At 29.6% G+C, this 27999-nt stretch overlaps 2 protein-coding genes across 4 annotated transcripts in view; one reads left to right on the plus strand and one right to left on the minus strand.

Annotated features, from left to right (window-relative positions):
- The window catches only part of LOC129917829 (diacylglycerol kinase 1), a 186931-nt gene that overhangs the window by 142242 nt on the left and 16690 nt on the right, over positions 1-27999 (minus strand). The gene's annotated exons all lie outside the window — the stretch shown is intronic.
- On the plus strand, positions 25827-27898 carry LOC129917894 (juvenile hormone esterase-like). The gene is made up of 6 exons (XM_055998103.1): positions 25827-26704; positions 26761-26971; positions 27026-27210; positions 27275-27413; positions 27475-27607; positions 27663-27898. Exons 1-6 carry the CDS (start codon positions 25895-25897, stop codon positions 27826-27828), a joined length of 1644 nt encoding a protein of 547 aa, XP_055854078.1. The 5' UTR covers positions 25827-25894; the 3' UTR covers positions 27829-27898.

Consider the following 27999-nt stretch of genomic DNA (forward strand, 5'->3'; position numbering starts at 1 on the left):
ATCAACTCAAAAATAACAACAAATCATGCTTGTTTGAATGAAAGAAATGCTAGAGAAAAAAATAAACAAACGAAATATCTGAATTTGTTTATTAATGATTTCTATGGTGACGACTCCAAAATAATTGAAAAATAAAAATATGATATTTACTGCTTAATTATACAAATGAAAAGATGTGAATAGAATTTTAAGTTATGAATTGCTATCATATAAACTGGAAATTTCTGGTCAATTTTCACGTAGTCCTATAACAATATCTTCGGAAAAGTTATCACAACTGCCTTCAAATGATAAATAATGAAATAATTGTATGTTTTTTTGTATTGTCAGCGGATATGGAGTGATGCAAGCCCAGGAGACTTGCCTCCGCTTTCTGAGGCTAACCCAGTGAATCTCACAGACGGATTAATTAATTAAAATAGGGATATCAAGAACTGTTCTTCATTATTTTATCGTAATTTAAGAAAAAGTTCAGCTGCCTCATAAATGCTTCCTTCCAGTAAGAGAATGAGTTTTTTTTATTTTTGCTCAATTTTCCATGGGACTTTTGATTTGAAACGACCTATAGCAAAAAATGAAAAAGTTTTACAAATCAGTTTTTGTTTTAAACCAAAGAGGGAGGGGATGAAGCTCAAAGATATTGTGAAAAAAATTGTTTGTGAAATATCATCATATGACACGTGTTTTTAAGGTATTTTTTGATGTTGATTCTAATGACATAAAAATAAAGTCAATACGATTGCTCTAAGAAAAGTTATAGCCGATTAAAAACAAGGGTGCTTGTTTTATGACTTCAACAGGTAAAATATAACCGAAATCCATGTGAAAAACATGCTACACTGACAAAATTCGGGATGAAGGTTTTAGATAAAGCAAGGACAAAGGATTCATAAAGTTTTTAAAAATATTTTTGGTGAAAGGGTGTTTTTTTGGTTGGTTGAGTTGTGTGTGAGAAAGGTTTCATAACAGCTCACTTATATTTTATTAATTTTTAAAACTTGGTGAAAAAGTTTTGTTTGGTATAAGAACTAAGAATCCATTAAGTGTACAAAAATTTCTTGAGTTAATGGGTGTTTTTTTTAAAAGAAATGGTGAAATTTGGAATTAGTACAACGAAAACTGGGAAAAAATTGTTACACCAATGAAAATTGGAAAAATGTTTCATTTATAACAGAAACCAAGAACCCAAAAAGTCTAAAGAAATATTTTAGGTTAAAGAGTGTGTTTTTGGGAAATTGGGAAAAATCCGCGATAAGTCCGATAAAATCAATGGTATAAATGGTACCCTTACGAAATTCATTAAATATATTCTCTTTCCCATGGGAATTACGAATAAAAGAAATCTATACATTTTTTTCATGTGAAAGGATGTTTTTTTTAGTGCAGAAAAAATATGGGCATATTTGCAAAAGTATGCAATACTAGAGTAATATTAGTGGTACCCTATTGAAATTTAGCAATTATGTTATACTTTTATAAGATACGAAACAAGAATCTAAAGTGTCTATAAAAATATCATGGTTAAAAGGGTGTTTTTTTTTTGAGTGAAAACAAAAAAGATTGGTCACCCTAATGAAATTTGGTAAAAAAATTGTATTTGGGATAGAAAGCAGCAATAAAGAATTTTCATTAAAAAAAATTAGGTGAAAGGGTGTTTTTTTCGAAGAGACACAAAAATCTGTAAAAAAAGCGTCTAAAAACTTAAGTATAAACGTTTAATTTGTCATCAAAACCAAAAATAAAATGAATAATTGGCTTTTTGTTTAAAGGCAAATTATTGAATCAAAGAACTTGTACATTACTAGGGATCGGGTTTCCATGCAAATGCATGTTTTTTTTAGGAACATCTTGGAAGCATGGCAAATAATTTTTAAATTCTACAAACGAGGAATTGTTAATTTGAAAGCCATGAGTGTAAGGTGATTTTTGACAGTTAATAAAGAAAAGTATTTATTTTATTTGAAAACTGATAACTTTACAATAGCATTAATTTCCAATAGTAATTTTGAATGTTCTTTGAACTACAAAAGCAAGCACATGCTTTTTATCTATTTTGAATTTTGATCTATAATCTTATTTGTAGAAGTTAAAAAGTTTATTTGTTTAGATTTTGGGTTAAAAACTCTCTCTCATTTGTTGCCGTATGCTTACTTTTCTCTTTTTCAAACAAATTTGTATTTTTTCCGTTAAAAAAAATAAACGTCCCCATTAACGAAAAAATACACTTTTCCATCAACTGAAAAAAAAAAAAAATTCAACTGGAATAAAAATAGCAACCCTTTTATTTATATTTTACTTTCTAGCTTCTCCGAGAAAAAAAAAAAAACAACTTAAAAAGTTGTCAAAAGTTTCCTGATAAACTGCAGTTTCACATTGAGTTTAAATTCCTATTACATTTATTGGTTAAAAGATGACTTTCTCAATTTATTTTAAGTGGTAAAGTTTTTCTGTAGCCAAAACTCCATGCCCACTTTATTTATTTGAAAAGTATGTAACCAATTTTTGTATAAAAAATACAAAAAAAAAAAAAAAACTTAAAACCCATTTTATCCCTTGAGTATTTTTTTTTTTATATCTACAAAAGTGTCCATTTCAATTATTGCTGTCCTAAGCCAAATATAAACTTTTTACCTCTAAATAAAATTAAATACAAATTATTCAACATAACACAAAAAAAAGTAAAAAACAAAAAACTCCCTCATCTATCAATTTCGACATTCAAATAATTTATGTGAAATCGAACTTCAGATGACGACACACAGGCAGCATCCACACATAAGTTTTTGTTTACATCATTTTACAAAGAAATAAAAAAAAAAAAGAGAAAAAGATTTGAGGAAACCCGCCGCCGCCATTGCCACCTTCATCCTCGTCGGTGGATAAAAAGAAAAAACCCAACAACAACAAAATAAACAAACTATCCTAAAGCTATCCAAAACGTGACAAGTGAAATTATTCTTTGACGTCAGCCTCGAGGTACCTTTTATACGTTTTTACGTTAATCTCCCTCGCATCACAATCATCAGCATTTCAGCATCTCTGTGCGATGTGAGCACTCTTTTTTTTCCTCCGAAATCACTCAATCAAATTGATTCCCTTGTCATATACTCGAATAGTGGTCGTGGTCATCAAAGGCGTCATCAACAAAAACAAACAACTTTTGCTAGAGTCTATTTTAAATGTGAAAATGCCATGCCGCCGCACTGTGACGTCAGCAACGTGCCTCTTACACAATATTTTTACGAATAGCTTCTGCTTTTCATTCATTTCACGTTTTCAGTGCGTATCGTTTTTTTCGTTTCGTTTTATCTCGCAAAGCAAAACAAAATGAATTTACTTTTAAATGAAAAATGGTGAATCAAAAAAACGATCATCAGAATTCACTTAAACTTATTTTCATCGGCCTATTATCGTTTTTCGATGCTTCAATATCTTTTTTTTTTCTCTTTTGGCATCATAGATATTCTTTCAAGGAATCCCAGTTCCAGCATCTATTTGGTGGGAGGTATTAGAAAAAAAAACAAGGCATTGCGTGGCTTTGATTTGTGTTGTTTATTTATTTTGCTGTTTTTATCATTATGCGTGCTGTGTTTAGATTTTTTTGTTTCGACTTCAATAAAACATTTAGGTAAGTAAAACTGATTCGAGAACGACGACGACGTTGAAAATCGAATTATGTCAACTTTATTATTTGGCATCAAACATAATTTGATTTATGAGTTCAAAGAAAAGTTTCTTATAGTTCCAACGGAAACGGATGTCTTTGGAAAATTGAATTTTCTTTTAAATCGGTGTTGGACTTTAGAAAATTGTTTTCAAAAACTTCTGTTATAAGTTGGGAAAGGGTAGTTTGATTTTCATTTAAGGAATTTGTGTGTAATCAGTAAGAATTTGATGTTCCATTAATTGAATTAGATCTATATTGAAAGCCTTGAAAGAGTCTTTTGAACCATTTAACAAGCAGGAGTTGGTCCTTAATATAATACAACAAAAATATGTACAGTACACGTATATGGGAGGGAAACAAAACTTGTTCTTGTTTTAGGATAGCAAAAAAGAAAACATGCTATCGGATATTATATGAAGCAAAAAAAAAAAAATTGTACGACTGGGGTCGCACGTACTTGCTCTTATGGTAAAAGTTACTCTAATGTTAATGTTTTTCATTGAACAAAATAAGGGAAAATTTAAAGTTTGATATTTTCACGGAATTTCGTCAGTGGTGCAAAAAAAAATAAAATCTGATTTTATAAATAACACTGGTCAACAAGGTTTTTGACACAACAACCAAAATATACTTTTCTAGTAGTTTTTGATGTGCTGAACTCGAATCTGAAGTCAGAAAATTGTTATTGGCCTCCGTTTTTCAAATATTACCGTTAGAAAATGTAAAAAAACGTAATTTTGGCTGCTTTCGAGGTTATGTTTTTATGTGGGGTAATACATTATGAATAAATTTGTAACGGTGGCTATAAGAACTGATTTTATTCTTTCAAAAAATGTTTAAATCTTTCCGATATCTGTTTTACTGCCCGAGATATTTAAAATTTAAGCAGCGGTCTTTGAATCAGAAACAACACTGGCCAACCAAATTAAACTTTTTTTGCCACAAGAACCAAAATATACTTTTCTGAAGGTTTTTGGGTTGCTGAGCTCGAATCCGCAATCAGAAAAATTTTATTAGCCTTAGTTCTTGAAATATTACCGTTATAAAGTGCAAAAAAAAGGTTTTTTTTATAACAGTTATATTATAAGAACGGAGGCTAATAGAATTTTTCTGATTGCGGATTCGTGCTCAGCAACCCAAAAACCTTCAGAAAAGTATATTTTGGTTCTTGTGGCAAAAATTCGGTGATCAGAGACTTAATCTTTAAATTAAGTTTAGTTTCTCTTTGGCTTATTAACTGAAACTTAAGATATCTCGAGCAATAAAAGAGATATCGGGAAAATTTAAACAGTTTTTGAAAGTAGAATATCAGTTCTTATAATAACCGTTACAAGTTTGTTTCTAATGAATTACCCCACATAAAAACAGAACCTCGAAAACAGCCAAAATGACGTTTTTTAGCATTTTATAACGGTAATATTTCAAAAAACGGAGGCCAATCAAATTTTTCTGACTTCAGATTCGGATTCAGCACCCCGAAAAATACTAGAAAAGTATATTTTGGTTCTTGTGGCAAAAAAAAAGTCAAATTTTGTTGACCAGTGTAATTAAATACCGTTTTAAATGATCTTTTACAAAAAACTAAGTATGCCATTTTATTTCTAGTATGTATAAAAAGGAATTTTTAGAAAAAAATTTTCGAAAATCGTTAGAGCCGTTTTTTAAAAAAAAAAAATTTTTTATATGTAAAAATTTTCTAACATTTTTCAAAAAAAAAAGTTGATATGCAATTTTGAATAAATAATTAATTTACACATAAAAACAAAATTTGAAAATTTTTCACCAACTCGTTTCCAAAAAATTGATTTTTCAAAAAAAAATTTTGAAATATTTTTTTAAAAATCCAAAAATGTGTTTTTTGAAAAATATAAAATTTTTTTAAATAATGATTGTTTAAACGTTTCTGTATCAAAAATTTGGTCGAAATCTGTTTTGTCGTTTATGAGAAATTCATAAATCCAAAAAAACCGTTCTATAACAGGTACCGTTTATAACGGTACAAAAAATATAACTGAGTTTAAGTGGAATCACCTTATTTTTAGCGGATATCACCTTAATTTAAAGTTGTGAAATTTAATGTGCGCATCATCTTATTTTAAGGTGACACTTTTTTCTCCGTGTATGAAAAAAGTAAATGGTTTTGGAATTCTCCATCAGGACACTTCCACGGTAACTCACGTTACGTTCGAAAAAATTTCCAATACATAAATAGATAATTTTTTGTCAATTTAAATATAAAGAGATATTGCGATAATTTGTATGACTATCAATTTAAGCGTTCAGAATAATAAAATGGGTCAAGTCCACTTCTCCATAGGTTATAATGTTTTGTGGTCTTAATAAAATATATAGTTTAAAAAACTAAAAATACGCTTTTATCTTCTTCTTCTTCTTCCTTTTTCTCGGCGCTGTTATGATCTCGATGTCGAGGGGATCATAACCTTCCCACCCACGTTACTGCTTCACACTAGTGATCCGCCTGTGGGGTTCGCCGGGTTGACCTCAGAAATCGTCGGCAAGCCTCCCGGTTTTGTATTATTCCTTTTCTGAGGCCAACTGAATGCTGGTGTTTTTGCATTTGCTTGTACCAGGAGTTTTTAGGCCTAACTTTCTTTTTATTTGGTGGTGGTTACGCTTTTATCATGCACTAAAAATTATAAAATAATTTAATTGACTTATTGAAAATGGTTAGATCAAAAAGCGTCGAGCGATTTGTTCAAACTTTATAAAGTTACACGCAACAAAAATGCGCTCTACGCTTTTTGATCTAACCATTTTCAATAAGTCAATTAAATTATTTAGTTTAAAGTGCATGATAAAAGCGTATTTTTAGTTTTTTAAACTAAATATTTTATTTTTTACTGTTTAGTCTTTTCTGAGATAACTAATTGGCAGTAAGCTAAAATTGATTTGGGGTGTTTCGACCCCCAATGCCCCTTCCCAGGGTCATCTGAGCTACATATATGTATAAAGGTTCATTTCGATACGATAATAATTGGAAGTAGGCTAAAATTGATTTTTGGTGTTTAGACCCCCTAATGCCCCTCCCCATGGTCCGGACCACTAAAATATTGTTTTGTCATCTGAACTACATATGTGTACATATGTACAAAGTTTCAGTTCGATACGATAAGTGGAAGTGGGTCAAAATTTAGTTACAAGATTCTATTGTTAGTAAATTAATTACAAGCGAAGCTAATAAAAGCATATCAAAAATATTTAAAATGGTCGATGTCAAATTTTCCAAAAATTTGTAAGGCAAAAACTGCAATCCGGTTATAAGCTATTTATTACCAGATAGTGATTTAAATCATTTGGCCCCATAATATTGCGGAAAAAGTTTTAAGATTTATAAATAATTCAATTGTTTTGACCACTTGTTGATCAGAAAACTATCTCATCTCCTTGTCTTTTGATTATTCGACAACCCTGAGTCTGTTTTCGAGTCCATGTCATGCAACCGTTTCCATCTAACCTTCCGACCTTTGGTGTTATGTTAAACTTGTCGATAAAAACCTTCGTTGTTCACTCACATTTAAAAAGCATATGAATTTATGCCTAAATACTCCACTTCAAACGGTACCTACAAAATAGTAGCTTTTTATAATCGTTACATTTTCGGTAACAGATATCGCAGGGTCCTCCTTTTTCTAGAGCCTTTTTTTAACCTCTTCTTTTGTAAAAAATATTCCAGTAGGTTCTAATTGTTCTAAGTGGATCCAGTAAAATTAGCGTTATGGATATAACATTAAAATACATTGTAATGCAATTGACCTTTATTGACATTTGCACCTCTTATAGTAGGAGGATGAAATTAGACCTCCTTTTGATGTCATATATTTGTTCTACCAAGTAAAATTATCCAGACAAAATAGACACAAACAAAATAACAAATTGGCTTTGATGCATCCATCGCTCATCGAGTCTGTCTATCCATCAAACTTAACAACACACAAAATACAAGCAATGTTTTCAAAATTATATTAAAATTCCCAAAATAAAATTATGCATACAGAGAGAGTAATTCTTTAATAAAAATATTTGAAGGTCATTTGCAATATATTTCTCTTCCGACACAAGTCCATTAACGTCAGAAAGATTAGTAGAGAAATGGAAATGAAAAAATAGATGCTGAAGTACATTCAGCAATGAGTAGTTTTATATAGTTTTTTTTTTAATGCTTTTATTATAGTTTAAAGACTGGCACATTGAATTTTTAAGTACATTTTGAATTGCAAATAAATTTGAATAATATACATTTTCTTAATACCTTTACCTATTAAATTGCGTTACCATAGTCATCATTTACATACAACGAAAGTAACGAAATTAAAAAAAAATATTTTAACTACCACACGTAGGTACCTACATAATATCTTACCATACAGATACTAAATGTACGAAAAATACGAAACGCACAAAATACAAAAAATGTACGTATATTATAGGAAAGTAACGTGTAACGCTATCATTTATGCACGTACAAGAACCGAAAGAAATGTATACATGCGAGTTCTGATTTTATAGGTAGTTAATTTCACAGCCCTTTAAGGTATAACTAAATTACCTTAAATAGGAGTAGGTGCGTTAGTAGTGTAGTGGGGTACGAAAATTCAAGAAATTACTTAAAATTTCCTTTGGAAACTAGGGTAAATTCGTCAGAATTTACCCAGTGACCGACACCCTTGCCAGTTACCGACACCTGGCACAGTTTTTCCGTTTTCTTAAGGTTTTGTTAGGGTGTAGCGTACGAAAACTATTTTTAACGCGTTCAGGCATGTATATTCCATCAGAAAACACTTTACTTCATAGTTGGTAGCGATTGGTTTTGTTGTAATAAAAGGGGCAAGTTTCGAACCTCTGTGAAGTGCATGAAACTTGAGAAATTCTTAAGAAAGACGTAAGTACAAATCATTGTTTAAACAATATATCTGTATATGGTACAAAAATTAAAATTGAATATTTTGTTAGAGAATTGCTTTGTAGATCTATTTCAATTTAAGTTATTACAAAAATAATAACATAATTTAATTTTACGTGGGGTGTTCATAATTAGAATATAATGTTCAACGAAATTCAGTGACCGACACTGGTGTCCATAACTGGCGCAATTAGACACGTTTGATGATATTAGTTATGGACACCGTTCTTTTTCTGCAGAATAGCAGTATAAAAGATCTCGCCGAAAAGGCCCAATTTTTTTCAAACCACTTTTTGTTTGCTCCTAAGGCCTAGTTTACAGTTCACCGTGTAAAAAAACAAAAGATTCAAAGCATCGCGTAGCGCTTTTAAATAAGTTTATAAAGTGGGTTTCCTTTCGACTGTGTAAAATTACTTTAAAAAAGTGTGAAAGGAATCTGAAAACGATTCATTCGGTTTATGCAAGGTGTGTGTATTGTTAGCCCTTGTTTGCCTATTTTTATTTCCCTTAAGTTCACACATAGGTTCTAGCTTTTAATTTACAAAGAAAACTTCCACCTTCAAGTTTGAGGTCAAATCTTCTTTGTGTTCCTAAATCTTTCTTTTTAATTTTAAGGCATGTAACGTTTTGTCTTGGTCCTTATTCTGGTTCTGTGAAAAAATGAAATGATAAAATTTTCATAATCGGAGTTTTCATTCGACTTTTCATTTTATTATTCCATTTTTGTTTTTAAGCTTACTGTCCCTACATTTTTCTACTGATTAAATAGATACGGCAATAGTCAAAACGTTAACGTATGATAGTAAAAATATAATTCTTGATGTATTCTATGGCAACTTTTAATTTTCTTGTTAAAAAAAAGGATGTATTTCCTTTTCCCATCAAAATTTGTGTCTTGATATATGTACCTAGGTACGCAGTTCAACGGTTGTTTGTATTGCTCGACTGCTAGTCTTTTTATGTGGGCTTGAGCTCGTTTTTTTTTTTTTGTTATCATGGCAGGTACGTATTGTTCTTTTCACAGAAAATATTTTCATATGATAGAATTTTGACTTTAATTTCCATGTTTCCACTGAATCAGAATCGATGAAAACTATTTTCATCAAACTTTTTACAGAACCAGAATAGCCCACCTAAAGTAGAACAGAGAACAGGGGTCGAATCACGGCACACGGTTGTTAACGTATGAACGCTATCTGTTCCTACCTTTTTCTTTTACCGTGATTCGACCCCAGGTATTGAAAATTAAGTTTTGTTATAAGTTGAACTGTAAGCTAGGTTTAAACAGTATTTTCAAGTACTTGAGTGTTCGTCGGCGTCGACATTTCAGGCTATTATTTAAAAAGGCCAAAACAGAAGCAAAACAAAGACGAAGATCTGCAAAGTGCATTAAATGTAGTTGAATGCTTAGCTGCATTTACACTCTCAGTTTTATCGCCGGTGTACGATGTTCCTTCTTGAACTAACACCGTACAACGAGAGAATGTCAGTAGTAAAACCGTCTTGTTGTTCGGTTCTAATTCAAAAACGGACATCTTACACACCGGCGATAAAACCAAGAGTGTAAATGCAGCTTAGATATGGATGTCCATTACTAAAAAAATCGGGTGTCCACTACTGAAAAAATGGTGTCGGTAACTAAAAAACCGGTAAGGTATTACATTTTTAATTTTGATATTTTTAAGGAATTACTAAATTCTTTATTCTTTCATTATACTTAAAAACCATTTCTTATAGTTAAATTTACCATTTAAATAATTAAAATTGAAGCAGTGTAGAGAAAGTTATGAATTTTCAAACACAAATTATCCCTTAAGGGTGTCGGTCACTGGGTACGTTACCCTAGTTGATCGGACATTTTTAATACCTCTCAGGTAAATATTGCTTGTTTCAAAGAAATAACAAACAAAGTGAGGCAGATGCGTTATCTTTGCTACGCATTCTCCAAAGAAAATTTACCTCAAAGTCAAAAATTAGCACGGCCAAAACAAATTGAGCAATTTTTAAAAGAATATAGTTAGCTAACAAAAAAGACACCAACAAAATCACAACTTTTATTTCTTTTAAATAAAGTCGTTAAATATGTTGCTATCATAAAGTTGTTAAAATGGGCTAAGTTATATAAAAGTAAATCTTTTATTTAAAAATAATCATCGATAAGTAATATCAACTTTGGAGATGGAATCTTATTGTACAAGATTTTTTTCTTGAAAAATAACCCCTTAAATTTTCACCAAAACAAATTTTAAAATGGAGATAAACAGATAAACTTTTACTCGTGTCCTTTCTGCTTCTCGCGGTTTTTCGACGGTAGTTTATGGAGTTGTGATATTTTGACCTAGTCTCTATATACAATTGGGCCCAGTCTCTATTACCTAATTGTAGTTAGTTTACATTCTATATTTCCGTTTTTAAATCTGAATTTAATTTCGGCTTTCTGTTTCAGAGCATTTGTTAATGAACAAAATTTAAACAAGAAAAAAAGTGTTATTTATTTATCTTAGCAAGAGTATTCGGTTTTTTTTTTCTTTTTTTTTTATGTTAATGGCACATGTCTGTCAATAGTGTTCCAAAAAGATTTAACTTTTAAACACAAACAATTAAAATCTTCAAACAAATCCAATGCAGATGTGCGAAACTTAATCACCATAAATTTCGGCCCGTAGTATTATCCAGAATATCAACAATTTTCAAAGTTAAAAATACATACGTTTCTCTTTAAAGCAGCAAAAAAAAAAAATGTAATAATGATTAAAAAAAAATTCAACACCTGATGTTTACACGACCATAAGATGAAATAAGTACATCTACATATGACTAAAACAACTGTATCTTCACTAAACGCTAACATAGATCCAAGAAAAAGACGTGCGTACGTAAGTTTTCTTGGCCCATTTCGTGATCGTAAAATTATTTGAATTTCCTTTCGTGACGGTGATACTATTGCCTTCTGTGAAAAAAAACTCAGACATTTATATGATGGATTCATAAAAAAAAAATGCAATAAAAGTCAGCAGGAATAAACACAATTTTGAAGAACGAAAAATAGATGAACCCCAGCTGGAGTAGGTATATAGTTTGAGAAACAATATGATCAACTTTTGTTCCTATCCAGAACTCAGCTGTTTTGATGGTGAAGGAACTGAATTTGAATTTTTTATTTCAAAAATTTGTTATTGTTTGTTTACGGAATTATTTTTCATTTTATTTGAGTTCTCCTGTGGTGTTCGTTGCACGTAATAAATTTTGTTTACACATAAAAAATTGATATAATGTTAGCTTTTGAATTTCAGAATTGCTAGAGAGCATTTTATATGTTTTATGAACATATTCAAATTTGGAACAAAAATGTGTATTTTTAAATGGAAAAGACATCAATTTATTCATTAAAATATTTACACAAATTACATTATTATGTAGGTATAGAAAGAAAGGACTGAATGTGAATATGTCAATCAAATACATTTTATCTTTGCAGTGCTTTTAGCTATAATTTTTTTTTTTTATTATAATGAGGATTTTTAGCAGCAGTGATACTTTTACTAAAAAAAACATTGTTTTAATATTTCACTGAATTATGAACCTGTCTGGATGTGAAAGTATTTTTTTGTTATGATGCAATCCACAAAATATTTAATATTTTTGTCATTTTTTATTTTGAAAAAGTCAAACCAAGTAGAGATTTACATAATTTTCAATTAGTGGTGAATATTTTTTATAAGACTTCAAATACATTATATTCATCTCGACATCTAAAATATAATTTTTTTTTGAGTACGATTTATTTCTTTTCTGAACAATAAAAAAATATTAGTAAAATTAATAGTTGTGTAATTGTCTGCTTTACAAGTTTGTCTCTAACAGATTTTGCAGAAAAAAATAACCCTTAGCAAGTTGTTATGCAGTTCATTTGATTTTGAATTCATAATAGTAAACCGATTTATCGAACGTCTGTGATTGAAAAGTTGCAGTTTGCATTAAAGGTAGGTAATAGCCAAATATAATGTACAAAAATTTAAACTCCATTACCTTTTTATTTAAATATTCAATTTTATCTATTACAAAATGTACTGGAAATAAGACCATTGTAACTCTTTTCCTGCCTGAGATATAGACAAATACTTTAAGCTAACTTTATGAATTGCATGACTGGGTTGCACGTACTTGCTATTTTAATAAAAAGTTGGATAGAATATCAAAACCTGTATTTAAAAATTCATAAAAGAAAAATTAATTTTTTAATTAAATTAATTATATATATAAAAAAAAAAAAAACAACAACACATGTGGTAGAAGTGAAACCTTAAAAAATCACTTTTCTTGAAAAAAAAAATAAAAAAAATCTACCTATTTTTATTCTATCACCTTCAAATCCATGTTTTCATATGACAACCTATATAAATTTTATATCATCTGAAAGCTTATTGTCGTAGCTCAAAATATATATATCGATAAGGTCTATGAGACATCTACAAAAAGAGCTAGAATTTTTTAAACTCGATGAAATTTCATAAAAAAAGCAAAAAAAAATTTATTTTTATGTTCTCATGCTATTAAATCAATTTTTTTGTTTGACAACCTATAACAAATTTTATACCATGTGAAAGCTTATTGTTTCACCTTGTAAAATGATGTATAAATCTTATTTCAAAGATATCTACAAGAGAAGTTAGAATTTTTTAAAGTCAACCATGTCGAATTTCCAGACTGAGATTACGGTACTTCCTACACTGGTAGCTAGCTGGTCATCGCCAACAGATCTCCACAGGTGTTTTGAGGTATTTTTAAATTTGTTTCAATTTAAGGTTGTGTAACTTGTAGAGCACGTGTATGTGCACTAGATCAAAAGATATAACGTGTGTTGGAAAAAAACATCTTTTTACCGTTATCTCCGAATTTTGAATATTTGAAATTTTGTACAATTATAATTTATTTAGTTACCTATCTACAGTACAAATTTCATTCATCTATCTATTAAAACAAAAAAGTTATAACAAGTTGAAGTCGTGTTGCGTTTTCGTTTCATCTTGTTTCATCTTGTTTCAAATCACTACGATACTAAAGAAGTTTTCACTTCAAAAACTCAAAAGAAACGTAAGAAATGAAACTTGTTTTTTTAAATTCGAAAACATCAGTTTTGAGCCCCAACCCAAAAATGCCATTTAGGACGGAATTCATAGTCGTTACAAAAGTTGAGAAATATCTTAGACATTCGCTCAAGCAAATCCTTATTCAGAGTCATCACTGGAGTCGAAAATTTTCTCAAGTGAACGTCTGAGAAGGCTTTTTTACTTGAATAAATAACGCTTAAGTTTTTTTTCAGTCAGTTGACATTAAAACGCAAGTGTCATTGCGAGCGTTTGTTTTTTGTATTTAACAATTAAATTTTGGACTCTCTCGACGAAGAACATTATAAATGGTTTGTATTATCTTTAGTGCCGTTTCTTTTAAATAATTTGTATACATACAAAATTTCAATTTTTATGGAATGCCATTCCTAAGACATAATTTAACGACACATTTAAAAAAATTAAATAAAAAAGTTGCCAAAAAGTTTACTTCCACACAAAAAATTGAAATATTTTTATAAAATCGAAAAATATTTTTTTTTTGAAAACTTTAATAAATCAGTTATTCAAACCTGTATAAAAAACTCGTTTAAATTTTTTTTTAATAAAATGATTGAAAGTTAATATCATCAAGGAATTGCTAATTAGAATAATTACATTTTAAAAATAAAGCATACCTACATTCAACAAGTGGAAATCTAATGACTAAAACTAAAGTCTTGCAAGTTGATATCTTTTAAGAAATGTTATGTATATTAGGGTGTATCACTTTTGTATAGGGAAAAAAGTACTCTAATTTTCAAATGTAATAGTGGTCAAAATTTGTATTTGGGTCTGAGATTATTTGGCAGCTTCTTTACTAAGTGTTCAATTCCAACAAATATAAGCTTAAAAGTTTTTTCTTGGAATTATCTTTCACGTGAAAGCCTAAAAATCTTTAATATATTTTTTTTTGTATCCAAACGGCGCAATTTAAAAAACAAAAACATATGTTTCAAAAATCTCTAAAAATCAAAATTTCTTCGATTTCTTCCTATATTTTGAGCGAGCCAAAAATATTAATTAAAATGAAAATTGTGAACTCAAGATTTAATTTTGATAAGCAATGCAACTTTTAAAAGCTATTACATTTGAAAATTCCATACTTTTGCATTTTGACACACCCTAATGTATATGCTAAAATTTGAGCAGTCACATTCACATCCTACACAATTATAATCATTTTTATCAAAATAAAACAAAACCGACTTCCATGGATCAAAACTAGATACTGGATATTATGGTTTTTCTTAGTTTTTATAAATAAAACTGAATGAAACTGAAATGGGACCACACTGCAGGCATCAGCTTACCAATACAAAAAGAATTATCAAAATTGGTTCACACAGTCCAAAGTTATGAGGTAACAAAAAAATATAGGAAGTCGGTAAAAACGTAAAGAAATTTCATTTGCACCCTCTTACGAATTGTTAATGTTAAATACTGAGAAAAAAAATAATTTTCTTCATCAAGGACATCGAGAGAAGACCAGCCTTTTACACACTTTTCCCAAATGATTTTTGTTTTTTTTTTTTATCAGAAACTTACTTCCCACAACAAACCTCAAACAATAACGCATTTTATACTTGATATATCAAAACCAAAAAATTAAATTATAAATGATTGACACCAATTTATTATTCCGCATCAATTTTCTCATCAATTATTGCACCTATTGATTATTAATATTGATCATTCTAATATTTCATGTGCTGTGGGCTTCATTTATTTTATTTTCGAACAGTTAAATGTCACAACAATTCACAATTTACTTCACTGACCTTTCAAAATGAATATGTATACCTACATTATTTGATTTGTTTAACACCCTGGATTAAAACAAATAACTGTAGGTTTTTTTTTTTTTTTTTAATTAAACAACGATTGATGTATATTTTATTTGATTTCATTCATATAAATATTTTCCAAGCTTTTTCACAAAATAAACAAAAAAATATATTACATTTGTAATATATGTTATCCCTACAGTAAATTTTATTATTTTTATCAAAGTAATTTATTCATGACATTCACTGAATGAATCCATTCAAATTGAGTTTTGTGTCAACATAAGCACATCATAAGCACATACTTATTAATACAGGATTTATGTATGCATCAATTCTGCAGTATTTTTTTTTATCACAATCATAATCATAACATAAAAATAAAACAGTTTGAATCAACTACAGGAGGGTTATGGAAAAACACAAAAATCAGCTTTACCATAGTAATCACTGCTAATAATTACCACACCATATTTACCAAAAAACCAATAAAAACAGTTTTTTTTCCATTTCAATTCGAAGTGTTTGCACTGCAATAAAATATTTAATGATAAGCCATCGTTAAAAATAATATTTATAGCTGACCTTTCGGATTAGACTTTGCGTGTCAAATGTCCACTATGAAGGCCAACTGTACAACAGGCAATGACAGCGGCAACAAATAGCACACCCCGGAATCTAATAGCTTATATGAGGGTCATTTTTATTTCATTCGAACCTGGGCTAATAAATATTTATCCTGTAAATTCTCACTTACACTTCAATATGTCATATATTTTGTTCAATTAAATTGACAAAAAGAAATGCTTTTTGTATCCTTGCATTAAATATGTAAGATATGACAGTCCTTAAAATATAGTAGGCCTTTTCTTTTTGAAATATAAAGTTTGCACATAAAGTACAATTACAAAAGTATCCGCTGACAAAAGTTCTTTTGTTCCAGCTAAAAAAAAAGTAAAAATATAAAAAAGAAACAAAAGAAGTCCTTAACCAAATATTGAATTTATGTATGTATTCATGTGAGTGAGGAGATGGGGGATAAAGTGAAAATCGAAATTATATTTTGGAGAAATTTTCATCAGATTGCACAGCAAATATTTATTTTATTTTCCATGGAAAATATATAATTTATTTTATGAGAATAACACACACACACACATACAAATATGGAATTGTGACGAACCCTCTTTTTTTTTGTCTTTAACGAAAAACATAATTTTTAGAAATTGAAAAACAAGGATTATTATTTTTGTTTGAAAACACTCATTCTAGGAATTAAAAAAAAATCGGTTCACTGGGGTGTATGATGAACATTTTTCGTTTTTTTTTTTTTTTAATTCGTGCTCATGTTTTGTAGATATTTGTTTGTGTTCTTTTAATTATTACGGTTGCTTTTAAGAAAGATGAAAAAATTTATAACAATTTATTACTAATTAATTAAATTGTATTTATGAAGAAAATGAGATTTATATTTTCTAGGAAACATAAGTGTGTAAAAATGGAAACATTTACACTCGTATCATGAATTAGAAAAGGTTTAATTTTTTAATGACGGTGCTAGATGTAAACAAGGTTGTGCAAATGGTTGGCACGTACACGGAGAGGTCACCGGAGTCCATATATTTCATTAAAACTAACTTTTATGTCTCACTTTTCCGCACTTACGGTAAAACTCTAGTGAAACGACATTGGTGGCAGCCGATTTACACTGTGGAAAAAAGCGCAACGTAAAATGTAATATGCTCAACGTTGATTTAATGTTGAAAAAAAAATCATTTGCGCAATTCGCACGTGGTAGAAGTGAAACCTTAAAAAATCATTTTTCTTGCAAAAAAAAAAATAGAAAAAATCTACCTATTTTTATTCTATCACCTTCAAATCCATGTTTTTTATATGACAACCTATATAAATTTTATATTATCTGAAAGCTTATTGTTAAACTCAAAATATATATATCGATCAGGTCTATGAGACATCTACAAAAAGAGCTAGAATTTTTTGAGCTCGATCAATTTCCATCAAGAAAAGCGAAAAACACGTATTTTTATCTCCTCACGCTATTAAATCTATTTTCTTCCCTAACAACCAATAACAACCCACACCATCTGAAAGCTTATTGTCTTAGCTCAAAATATATATATCGATCAAGTCTATGAGACATCTACAAAAAGAGCTAGAATTTTTTAAACTCGATGAAATTTCATCAAAAAAAGCAAAAAAAAAACATTTATTTTTATGTTCTCATGCTATTAATTCAATTTTTTTGTTTGACAACCTATAACAAATTTTATACCATGTGAAAGCTTATTGTTTCACCTTGTATAATGATGTATAAATCTAATTTCAAAGATGTCTACAAGAGAAGTTAGAATTTTTTAAAGTCAACCATGACGACTTTAAAAAGATGGCTGGTAATCGCCAACAGATCTCCACAGGTGTTTTGAGGTATTTTTCAATTTTTTCAATTTAATATTGTGTAACTTGTAGAGCACGTACCGTTATGTGTGAAATATCAAATAAAAGGTTATGTTATCAGCTTGCGTATTAAAGTTAAATCAAATTTGTATGTGCACTAGATCAAAAGATATAACGTGTGTTGGAAAAGAACATCTTTTTACCGTTATCTCCGAATTTTGAATATGAAATTATTTGAAATTTTGTACAATTATAATTTATTTAATTACCTATGTTAATAAAAAAATGCAACAAGAGCTGAAGTCCGACAAAAATAAAAAAAAATTTTTATGTTGTTGTTTCAATTTTAATGTAAAGATGTTTCATGTTAGTTTTTTGAAGTGAAAACTTCTTTAGTATCGTAGTGATTTGAAACAAGATGAAACGAAAACGCGACACGAACATTCAACTTGTTATAACTTTTTTGTTTTAATAGATAAACGGATGAAATTTTTATTTTAGATAGGTAATTAAATAAACTATAATCGTGCAGAATTTCATTTAATTTAATGTTCAAAATACTGTGATAACTAAAAAAAGATGTTCTTTTTCTAAACACGTTATATCTTTTGATCTAGGGCACATGACAATTTTATTTAAGTTTAATACGCATGCGGATAATATTAACTTTCATTTGATATATCAAAAACGTGAAAATACCTCAAAACATCTCAGTTTTAAATTTCGAGATGGTTGACTTTAAAAAATTCTTACTTTTTTTGTAGGCATGGTAGTAACATGATTGAAAAGTCAAATAAGAGGTGAAATAATAAGCTTTCAGATGATTTAAAATGTATTATTTTTTAATTCATTAGGTTGTCATATAAAAGATATGGATTTAAAGGTGATGGAATAAAAAAAGGTACATTTTTTCGATTTTTATTTTATGCAAGAAAAATAATTTTTAAGGTTTCACTTCTACCACGTGTGAATTGTACACATGATTTTTTTTCTAGGTGGTGGAAGCTGGCTTCATATCCCAGACTTCTGGCATCAGTTCATCGCAGTCCTGTCCAACACTTGTCCGTCTAGGACCTGGCAGCAGAATTTTTGTGTGAGAGGTAACCGATTCATATTATAACGAAGTTGGTTCCAGTTATTGTAGTGATAATAATCATTTTTATCAAAAAACAAAATCAACTTTCATGGATCAAAACTACGTTTTATGGTTTTTCTCATAGTTTATATAGCCAGAACTGAACGAAATCACAATACAGGCACCACCTTTCCAATACAAAAAGAATTATCAAAATTGGTTTACTCAGTCCAAAGTTATGACGTAACAAGCGTTAACAAAAAAAAACAGACAAAATGAATATCTCCTCCTTTTTGCCTGCATGGAATAATTGGTTTGTTCAGAAAAAGTGCAACAAAATAACCATTTCTCTTAAAATTGATTTAGTGAGTGTATTAGCTTAAATTTAGAGGGTTCCTGACACTCTCTCCTCATCGATTTCAAAAACAAAGCGATAATAGACGCTTTATTCGCACTCAATCACCTGACAGACAAGTCGTCGCCCGAATGTTGTTTTGTCGTTAACTAAACGCCAAAATGCTCTTTTATAAACTGCATATGTAGGTAGTAATAGACTTAAGATTGTGCCCTTTTCAATTCAGTTATTTTTCTTATCGTGTATTAACAAAATATGCCATTAGTATTCTGCCGTACTAAGCAAAAAGGGCGCATGAGCCAAAAATCCAAAATTGAGTTAAAGGCATATTTGACACCCTGAAACAATTCCTCATTTATATCTTATCTAAAAACAGCGCATTTTCATTTCCAAGTGGCTCAAAATAGTCAATGAAGATGAGCACAACGATGTATTCCTCAATGGAAAAATGCATTTATTACTAACTCTAAAAATTAAAAAAAAAATTAGATACGCATTTGAGAAGCTTGAACAATATATAATTATTGTGTAAACTAAAAATTATAATTTTCCTACTACAAGTTCCTTAAAATCATTTTTGAAATTGAGCACATTTACAATTCTCAACCTTTTCCCTTGACAGTAAAATGCATTTATCTCAAAACTACAAAAATGGATATGCGCCCTTTTTGCTAATTACGGCAGTATTGATTTGTGGTAAAATATTAGTTTACTCATTTTGGTTGAAAACCATGATAATTTGAAAACCAAAAGAAATAAGAGAGTTTGACTGAATTAATAAGAAGAAGATATCCCACAAAATATTTTATTAAAAATAAATCGGTGATTGTTAAAACAACATAAGTAACATTTTTTTTTTTCAGGAGAGACAAAAAACTCTGTATTTTTGACGACGCGACCGCATTGACAATTTTAGCTTTTAATTCGGTTTAGAGGCCTTGTTGGGAGTTGAAACTAACTAAAAGTTTTAAAAAAATATCTTTATCAAAGAAGATTTAACAAAAAATAAATATTTTGTATATGTTGTTTTAACACCCGACGTTTTGTTGGGAGTCAAAACCACTTAATTACTTGGAAATAATGTTGTTTTGACACTCATTTTACATCCAAAGTATTAGCAAATTTAATGGAAATGAATATAAGACCATCATAATTCAGCAATTTTATTAATACATACATTAAAAAGCAAGAACATTAAACAAATAGGCGAAAGTGGACATTCCACGGCCAGCAATGAATTTGTTATTTTTTGACGTAGTTAAGTCTTACTAATATTGTGCAAAAGTTTTATCCTTGTGACGTAGGTACTTCAAAATAGTATAAAATGCATTTTTGCATTTAACACTTTTTATGGATTGTCTCATTGATGTAATTTTAATGTTTGTTAAGTGAAAAATATGATGGTTTGTAATTTTCTCTGAGTTTAAATACCTTGATTTTGTTCTTTCTTTGCTGGTATTCTTTGCTGGTATTAATAGCTTGAAAACTCTAGAACAAAATGTCGAAGTTAATGGCTCAGGGAAAATAACAGAGCATCATATTTTGTATTCAAAATAAAAATTTAATTCAATATATCCTTTACACATTGCAAGATGCATTACCAATACTAATATTGCAATATCTTACATTCTTAATCCAAATGCAGAGAAAAATTCATAGTAAAACTTTTTCCTAGGATATAGTTTTTTTCATTTGGTACCAATTTAATTTATTAACAAGAACATTTTGAAAGATGCAATTCCATTCGAATGACCGCGAACAACTGACTGACACTAAATCATCGAAAAACTGTAAGAAACAACAGTTTACTTACTTCGTTTTTGCAGCGTTGAATGTAAAAAAACAAATTAATATGAAGTACTTAAGGTGTTTTAGCACTCAATTTCAAAATTGGCAGAAAAGATATGTTGTTTTAGCACTAAATGCGTATTTTAACCTCGAAATTTTATATGATCCAAATATCAAATCATGTTGGTTTTGCTCTCAACGCTAGCTCTATACCCATAAGCAATGCAAAACAGTTATAAAAGTGGTTTCAAAAAATTTGTCACTTATGTTGTTTTAACAATCACCGATTCAAATGGAAAAAAACTATATCGCTGTTTTTGTTTAGTAACGCAAACCTTAAAATAAAGTCCAAAAATGTTTTCTATTTTCGAAGACGAAGGCTTGACATAACCACTTAAAATTGGTTATATCATGTTGCCCTTGTCTTCCTGATTACAAAAATACCGATGACAGACGTTTTATTCGCGTCCAAACACGAAACACCAGACAGGCGATCCAAAAACGTGAAGTGCTCATCCCCACTTTAAGGGTTGGATCTCCTGAAAAGCATTCTGCAATATCCGAAAATGAGTATGGCCATTTGACATTGGTCTTGATGCATAACAAGTTTCCAAAATAGAATGCAAGACAAAAACCTAGCCTTTTCATTAAATTTTGTTCCTTTTAAACTAGGATACTTAATAGGTAATTTATCCTTCCTTTTCCATTCATTCAAGGAAATTTTCTACCATCAACAATTTCCATGGTGTCATCGATGTATTTTTACTTGCTCTATAGGGCAAGTATTGGTTTCGTGTAGAAAAAAAAAATCGAGGTTTTAATCAAAACCAACATAACGATGATGGAGAAGATCAAAAAAGTGGTTTTCGTCATGCCGTCCGTCGGTCTGTGCGTCTGTGCGTCTGTGCGTCTGTGCGTCTGTGCGTCTGTGCGTCCATCTGTACATCGAGCTAGGGCCTAAACGGATGGATGGATTTGCTTGAAACTTGGTACAGATGATTTTTACGTAATTCCCTAGGTCCGTTTTTTTTATTTTTTTAATATCTCCATTTTAACGCATATCTCCCATATAACGTTTTCGAGGTATTGCAAATTTCTCGAAAACGGCTCTAACGATTTCGATCAAATTTGGTGTGCGGAATACTCTTATTGATTCTAACAAAACTGCGTTTTTAGTTTTTCTCAAAAAATGCCGAGAGCGGAAATATGGCGTTGCCGTTTTTCAAAAATTGACATGTTTTTTAAGTTCATATATTTCATCAATGCATAAGTCAATTTTTTCAAAAGTTACAGACATCATATGTATTGAAGTGTAAAATGTAAAAAAAAATTAAAAAAAAAAGTTTTTCAAAAAATATTTAAAAAATTGAATTTTTTTAACTTTCGAGTTTTTTTTTTGTTTTTATTTTTTTTTCTCCACAAAATCTTAAATTTCCAATAGATATTTAAGATAAAGATGCTTTGAACTACAAGAGCAAGTACGTGCGACCCAGTCGTGCATTTTATTTATCAAATTCTTCAATCTGTTACTAAATATCTTATAAGTCTTATAACTTTATCCATCATTAAGGTTATCTCTTTTTTGCCCTTCAATTCTCAATTTCTATTATCTGGGTTTATGAACATATATTTTTAAAAATTTTGTACAATTTTTCTGTCTAGATTTGTTGATGTTTTCTTTTTATTTTTAGATTTAATGAGAAAACAAATATCTATCAAATACTTTTTTATTTTCATTCAAAAAAAAAGGAAAAATGTCAATTTATCGTATTTATTGGCAGATGTGCACAAAAATATTGAAGACAGACGAAAAGATGAAATAGAAACTCTCTGAAATCAATAAACATTCCACCAATCAAATGCAAGTCCATAAATATATCGAAGACTTGGAGAAAGATAGTGACTATTTCTACAGAGTGTGTATATGTCCTTACTTGACAAATGTACTTATAAATGTATATTTTGTTGAAGAATAACACACTTCTTGTCCTCATGTTCACTTTTATTGAATTGGTTTTTGTCGATTTTACTTTAAGACACCACATCACACTCAAAACATATTGTACACACATTACGTATATGTGAATTTCAAAAGAACACCACACAATGATCCTTTTAGATTGTTGTTTGCAAGTGTGTAGAAATAAGGTATTCCAATTCAACAGGAACATGAAGGAAAACCAGATAGAATCTCCGTCATTATACGTGAACAAACAATGGTAAATGTTACCAACTGTTATATGTAGGTTCGAATTCATACACTCTCTTCTCTTTAAGCCTCTTGTGCCATACATATACAAGCGATAGCTGTCTTATTAAATTGACAGCGATTGTGGCACACCAACAACAAACACAGTATCAAGGGATTTCTAACATACATAGTCCTGTTGTTGGTCTGTCTGTTTGTAAAAGATTGTTAAAATAGAAAAAACCATTTCATGCAATTCAATTCAAAGCATTCGGAAAGAGTACACATGTTTGCATTTCTAGAACAAAAACAAAATAAAAAATCGTGCAATAATACAGAATAAAAGTGTTAAACTATTGATGGGAAGCAAATAAATTTGGTAAAATTTACAAGGCTATGATCTATAAGCAAAACATCAGGATAAATAAAAACTTCCTTCCAAATACTTTCGAAATTTTATTTTCGAACAAATCAATCCAGTAAAAAATGATTAATAACCCGTGAAAAATGGTACATTGCAATTATTATTATCTTTTTTTAAATAAAAACATGCCACAAAGAATCACCATATTTAACTAGTAGGTACTAGACTACAAATCTATCTTTTTTCTTCATAATCCGTGAAGTATAATTATAGCAAATTATCTAAATTAATATAACACAAATTTTCAAATATTTTTATTTTTCACAAAAAAAAAATCGGTTTTTTTATTAAAAAAAATTACACTTTAAAGTTTAAAGTAGCTTAAAAATTAAATTATTATTAAAAATCTTTTTTCTTCGTTCATTACCTGACAAAAGTATATAAGAAGATCGTGTGAAAATTTCAAGCCGATCGGTCCAGCCTTTTCGGAAATATTTTCCTCACTGAAACCACCATTTCGAGAAAAAAAACGCGTTAAAAATTTTTGGGAACCATTAAATCTATGTTAAGACACCTGTACATTGTACAAATACACTGATTTCTCCAAAACTATTCCCCGGATCAATGTGAATTTTTCGGACAGTATTTTTAAATTTTTGTATGTATGTAAGTATGTATGTATGTACTATGTACATTCAAAGTATGGATTAAGAATTTTTTCTCATAAAATAAAACACAGAAACGTCAAATATCAACATTTTCGAATAATTCTTGAAGTAAAATGTATACTTTATTTATTTCTTTTTCGGTGAAATTAAAAAAAAAAAAATATTAATAATTGTTCCCAAAAATAATTTATTTACCTAAGTTTTTGTAGAAAAAAGTCCGAATTTCCTAAATCCAGCCTTTGTTTCCTTTTGTCAGCCACCTAGTGCCTCATCTCGGGCCACTGACTTTGTTAGGTCAAGTTTAAATAAATTGAATGTTTTTCATTTAAATTTTTGTTTTTTAAGAATTTAGAAATTTTTTTTAAGTATTAATAAGTAATAACATCAAAATGATTCCATTAGTTTATGATTAGATTAGTTTAACCTTTTAGAGAAAATGAGAATAGGTTGTATCTTTAACGAGATAAAAAGGGTTTCGTTACTTTAGAATGGCAGAACTCTGTTACATTGCAATTTTCGGAGAAATTTTATATACCTACTTATCATAAACGATATAACTAATTGTTCAAAAGGAGACCCTTACAAATTTTAGATATTTTGTAATACGAAGAAAAAATCAGATGGCAACCCTAAAAATTTCTTCCTGTTGCAAAAATTATAATTCATGTGCATTAAAGCACATTTTTACTATAATTAGACCTATTTGATAAAAATCTAGTATCTAAGTTGTTTGTCAGAAATTGTCTTTTTCAGCAAGAATCTGATATGTGAGTAACAGCACGCGTCAAAAAATTCTTTGATGATTCCGTCCAATACAGAATTCGTGTTTCTGTCAGCTGAAAAAGTTTGCGAAGAAAAATATCTTCTGCTATTTTCACAAATAAAAATTTAAAAAAAAAATATCTATACTCAGTTGGATTGTTTTACTTGGAGCGGGAATTGAGTTATCCCAAAGCATAAGATTTCAACAAGACTTTATTTCGTCCTGAAACTGTCATTTTGTGACTGTTGGGTGTCTTTTCGACACAGAAAGGAACATGTTCCCAATTTCGTATTACTACTATTTCCTTAATTGCTGAGACACTAGGCCCAGCACATTAAGAATATTATTAACGTTCAACTTTTTTATATTTTTCAATTAAAAGTCAGAAATTATTAAAAGTGGTAATTATGTTTATATTAAATTGTTATTGTAACTATTTTGTCAAGAACAACGTATTGTTGACTTGACTAAATGGTGCAATTAATCTCAATTTCTTCAGAAAAAACCCGATCAATTCAAGATTATGCAACAGAAATTAACTGGAAGTAGAACTCGTTTCTGTATCAGCAGAAAAAGAAAACAAAACAAAACTTACTTACTTACTTTCAATATCAGAAAAAAAAGTAAATAAAAACAATAAAAGAACAACGAGGTTCACATTCAAAGTAAACTCGCAGATGTTGTTGAACTTGATGCGGGGTTTCCCCATTCCCCTATTTAAATATTCATATGCGAAATGCACTGATTCTATAAAAAGCTGTTTCAATCAATTTAAGTTTTCAAATCGAATTCACAATGCTCTCAGTATTTTATTTCACACTGTGTGCCGCGCTTGTTGTAAAAGCTTCTCCTTCGCATATTGAAGTTTCAACGTCTCTTGGAGAAATACGCGGTGTTAAACTAAAATCACGATTAGGAGAAGAATTTAACGCTTTTCGAGGCATTCGATATGCCAAAAATCCTATCGGTGAACTACGATTTAAGAACCCCCAACCAGTAGAATCATGGAAACCTACGGTTTTTGATGCAACAAAAGATGGTCCAAGATGCCCTCAGGGTCGATTTGATTCCCCTGATAATTCAGAAGATTGTCTACGATTGAATATTTACTCCAAGAACCTATGCTCAAATGCATCAAAACCTGTGGTCGTTTTCCTGCATCCTGGAGGATTATACGGATCTTCTGGACGAACTAATAATGCTGGACCCGAACTTCTAATGGATCGAGATATCGTCTTGGTAACAATCAACTATCGATTGGGTACACTAGGTTTCCTAGCAGCTGGTATTGCTGAAGCACCTGGAAATGCTGGACTTAAAGATCAAGTTATAGCTTTGAGATGGATTCGAGATCATATTCGGAATTTTGGAGGTGACCCGAACTCAGTTACCTTATTGGGTTACAGTGCAGGAAGCCGCTGTGCAAGTTTGCACATGGTTTCTCCAATGTCAAAAGGTCTATTTCATAAAGTTATTGCAATGAGTGGATCACCATTTCAAATGGAGAAATATAATGAAGATCAGTTGGATTTGGCGAAGAAACAAGCTAAATTAGTAAATTGTCCAATCGATGACAAAAATGGAATGGTAAAGTGTCTGCAAGAGGTATGTTTTAGTGTTAAATTCAAGTCTTCTAAATAATCAATCACACCGTTTCAAAGACTTCTGCTGAAGAAATTATCAAAACTACCGATAATATGTTTGAAATTGGATTTTATCCACTATTGAATTGGAGTCCAGTCATTGAGAAGGATTTTGGCCAAGAAAGATTTTTAACAGAAGATCCTTTAAAGTCGTTTGAAAAGGGAGATTTTCAGAAAATACCCTTGATTATTGGCAGAAATAAGGATGAATTTGCTCGAATTGCATATTGTAAGTATGACATGGTTTAATTTTAATTTTTTTTAAATTAACTTTGATTCGAAGATAACTTGATGGATAGTAATATTACCAAACAGATGAATGAAAATTGGAAAAAAGTTTCACCTATTATGCTTCGCTATGAAAGAAATACCAATGATTCAAAAGAAATCAGTAACCTTTTAAGAGCAGCTTATGAAATTGACAAACAAATTGTTACAAACTCTACTCCCTTTGAACCTTTTGCTAAGGTTAATATATAAATTTATTCAATTTGAAAAGATTTTTAAAAATTTCGTTTATTTAAAAAAAAAGCTTTTAAGCGATGCAATTATTGGATTTCCAGTTCATCGACAAGTCAATTTACTTGCTAAATATATTCCAGTGTATTATTACTGTTTTACATACAAAGGACGTTTCAGTGATTTTAAATTTCCAGATGATACTGCATATGGTACTGTAATATTAACACAATTGAATTAAATTTTTCTCTTCAACATTTTTTTAATCCATAGGATCTGTTCACCATGATGAACTGTTGTATCTTTTCAATATCCCTCGATTGGCACCACTTTATTCGGAAATGGATCCGGAAAATAAAATTGTCGAAAGACTTACACGAATGTGGACTCAGTTTGCTAAAACTGGGTAGGTCACATAATTATTTATTCAAATGACATTTTAAAATAACTTTTTGTTTAAGGAATCCAAATAATTCCAAGGATGAATATTTGAAAAACTTGAATTGGAAACCTTTTAATTCGGATGATGAAAATTACTTAGAAATTGGTGATGAACTTGTTTTGGATGAACAATTGTTTGTAAGACGTATGTCTATTTGGGAAATAATTTTAGCTACAATATCTTAGAAAAAATGTGTAGATAAGTATGACAACAAAATAGTTATTTCTCAATTACCTAATGGAAATAAAGGACTTTTTTTTCGACTAAACCATCAGAAATTTGTTAATTTTTCGAATTTAAAAGTTTGTTTCTTTCAACAAGAAAACATTTATTAATGGCGTTGGTTTTTTTACCGC

This window comes from Episyrphus balteatus, chromosome 1 (genome assembly GCF_945859705.1).
Source record: "Episyrphus balteatus chromosome 1, idEpiBalt1.1, whole genome shotgun sequence".
Classification (NCBI taxonomy): domain Eukaryota; kingdom Metazoa; phylum Arthropoda; class Insecta; order Diptera; family Syrphidae; genus Episyrphus; species Episyrphus balteatus.

Bases quoted from the DNA above. Each gene is read 5' to 3' on its own strand.
- LOC129917894 (XM_055998103.1), top strand. From the start codon at position 25,895: ATGCTCTCAGTATTTTATTTCACACTGTGTGCCGCGCTTGTTGTAAAA. The intron at 26,972-27,025 runs GTAAGTATGACA...TTTGATTCGAAG, and splicing joins ATTTGCTCGAATTGCATATT to ATAACTTGATGGATAGTAAT. The intron at 27,211-27,274 runs GTTAATATATAA...TTAAAAAAAAAG, and splicing joins CCTTTGAACCTTTTGCTAAG to CTTTTAAGCGATGCAATTAT.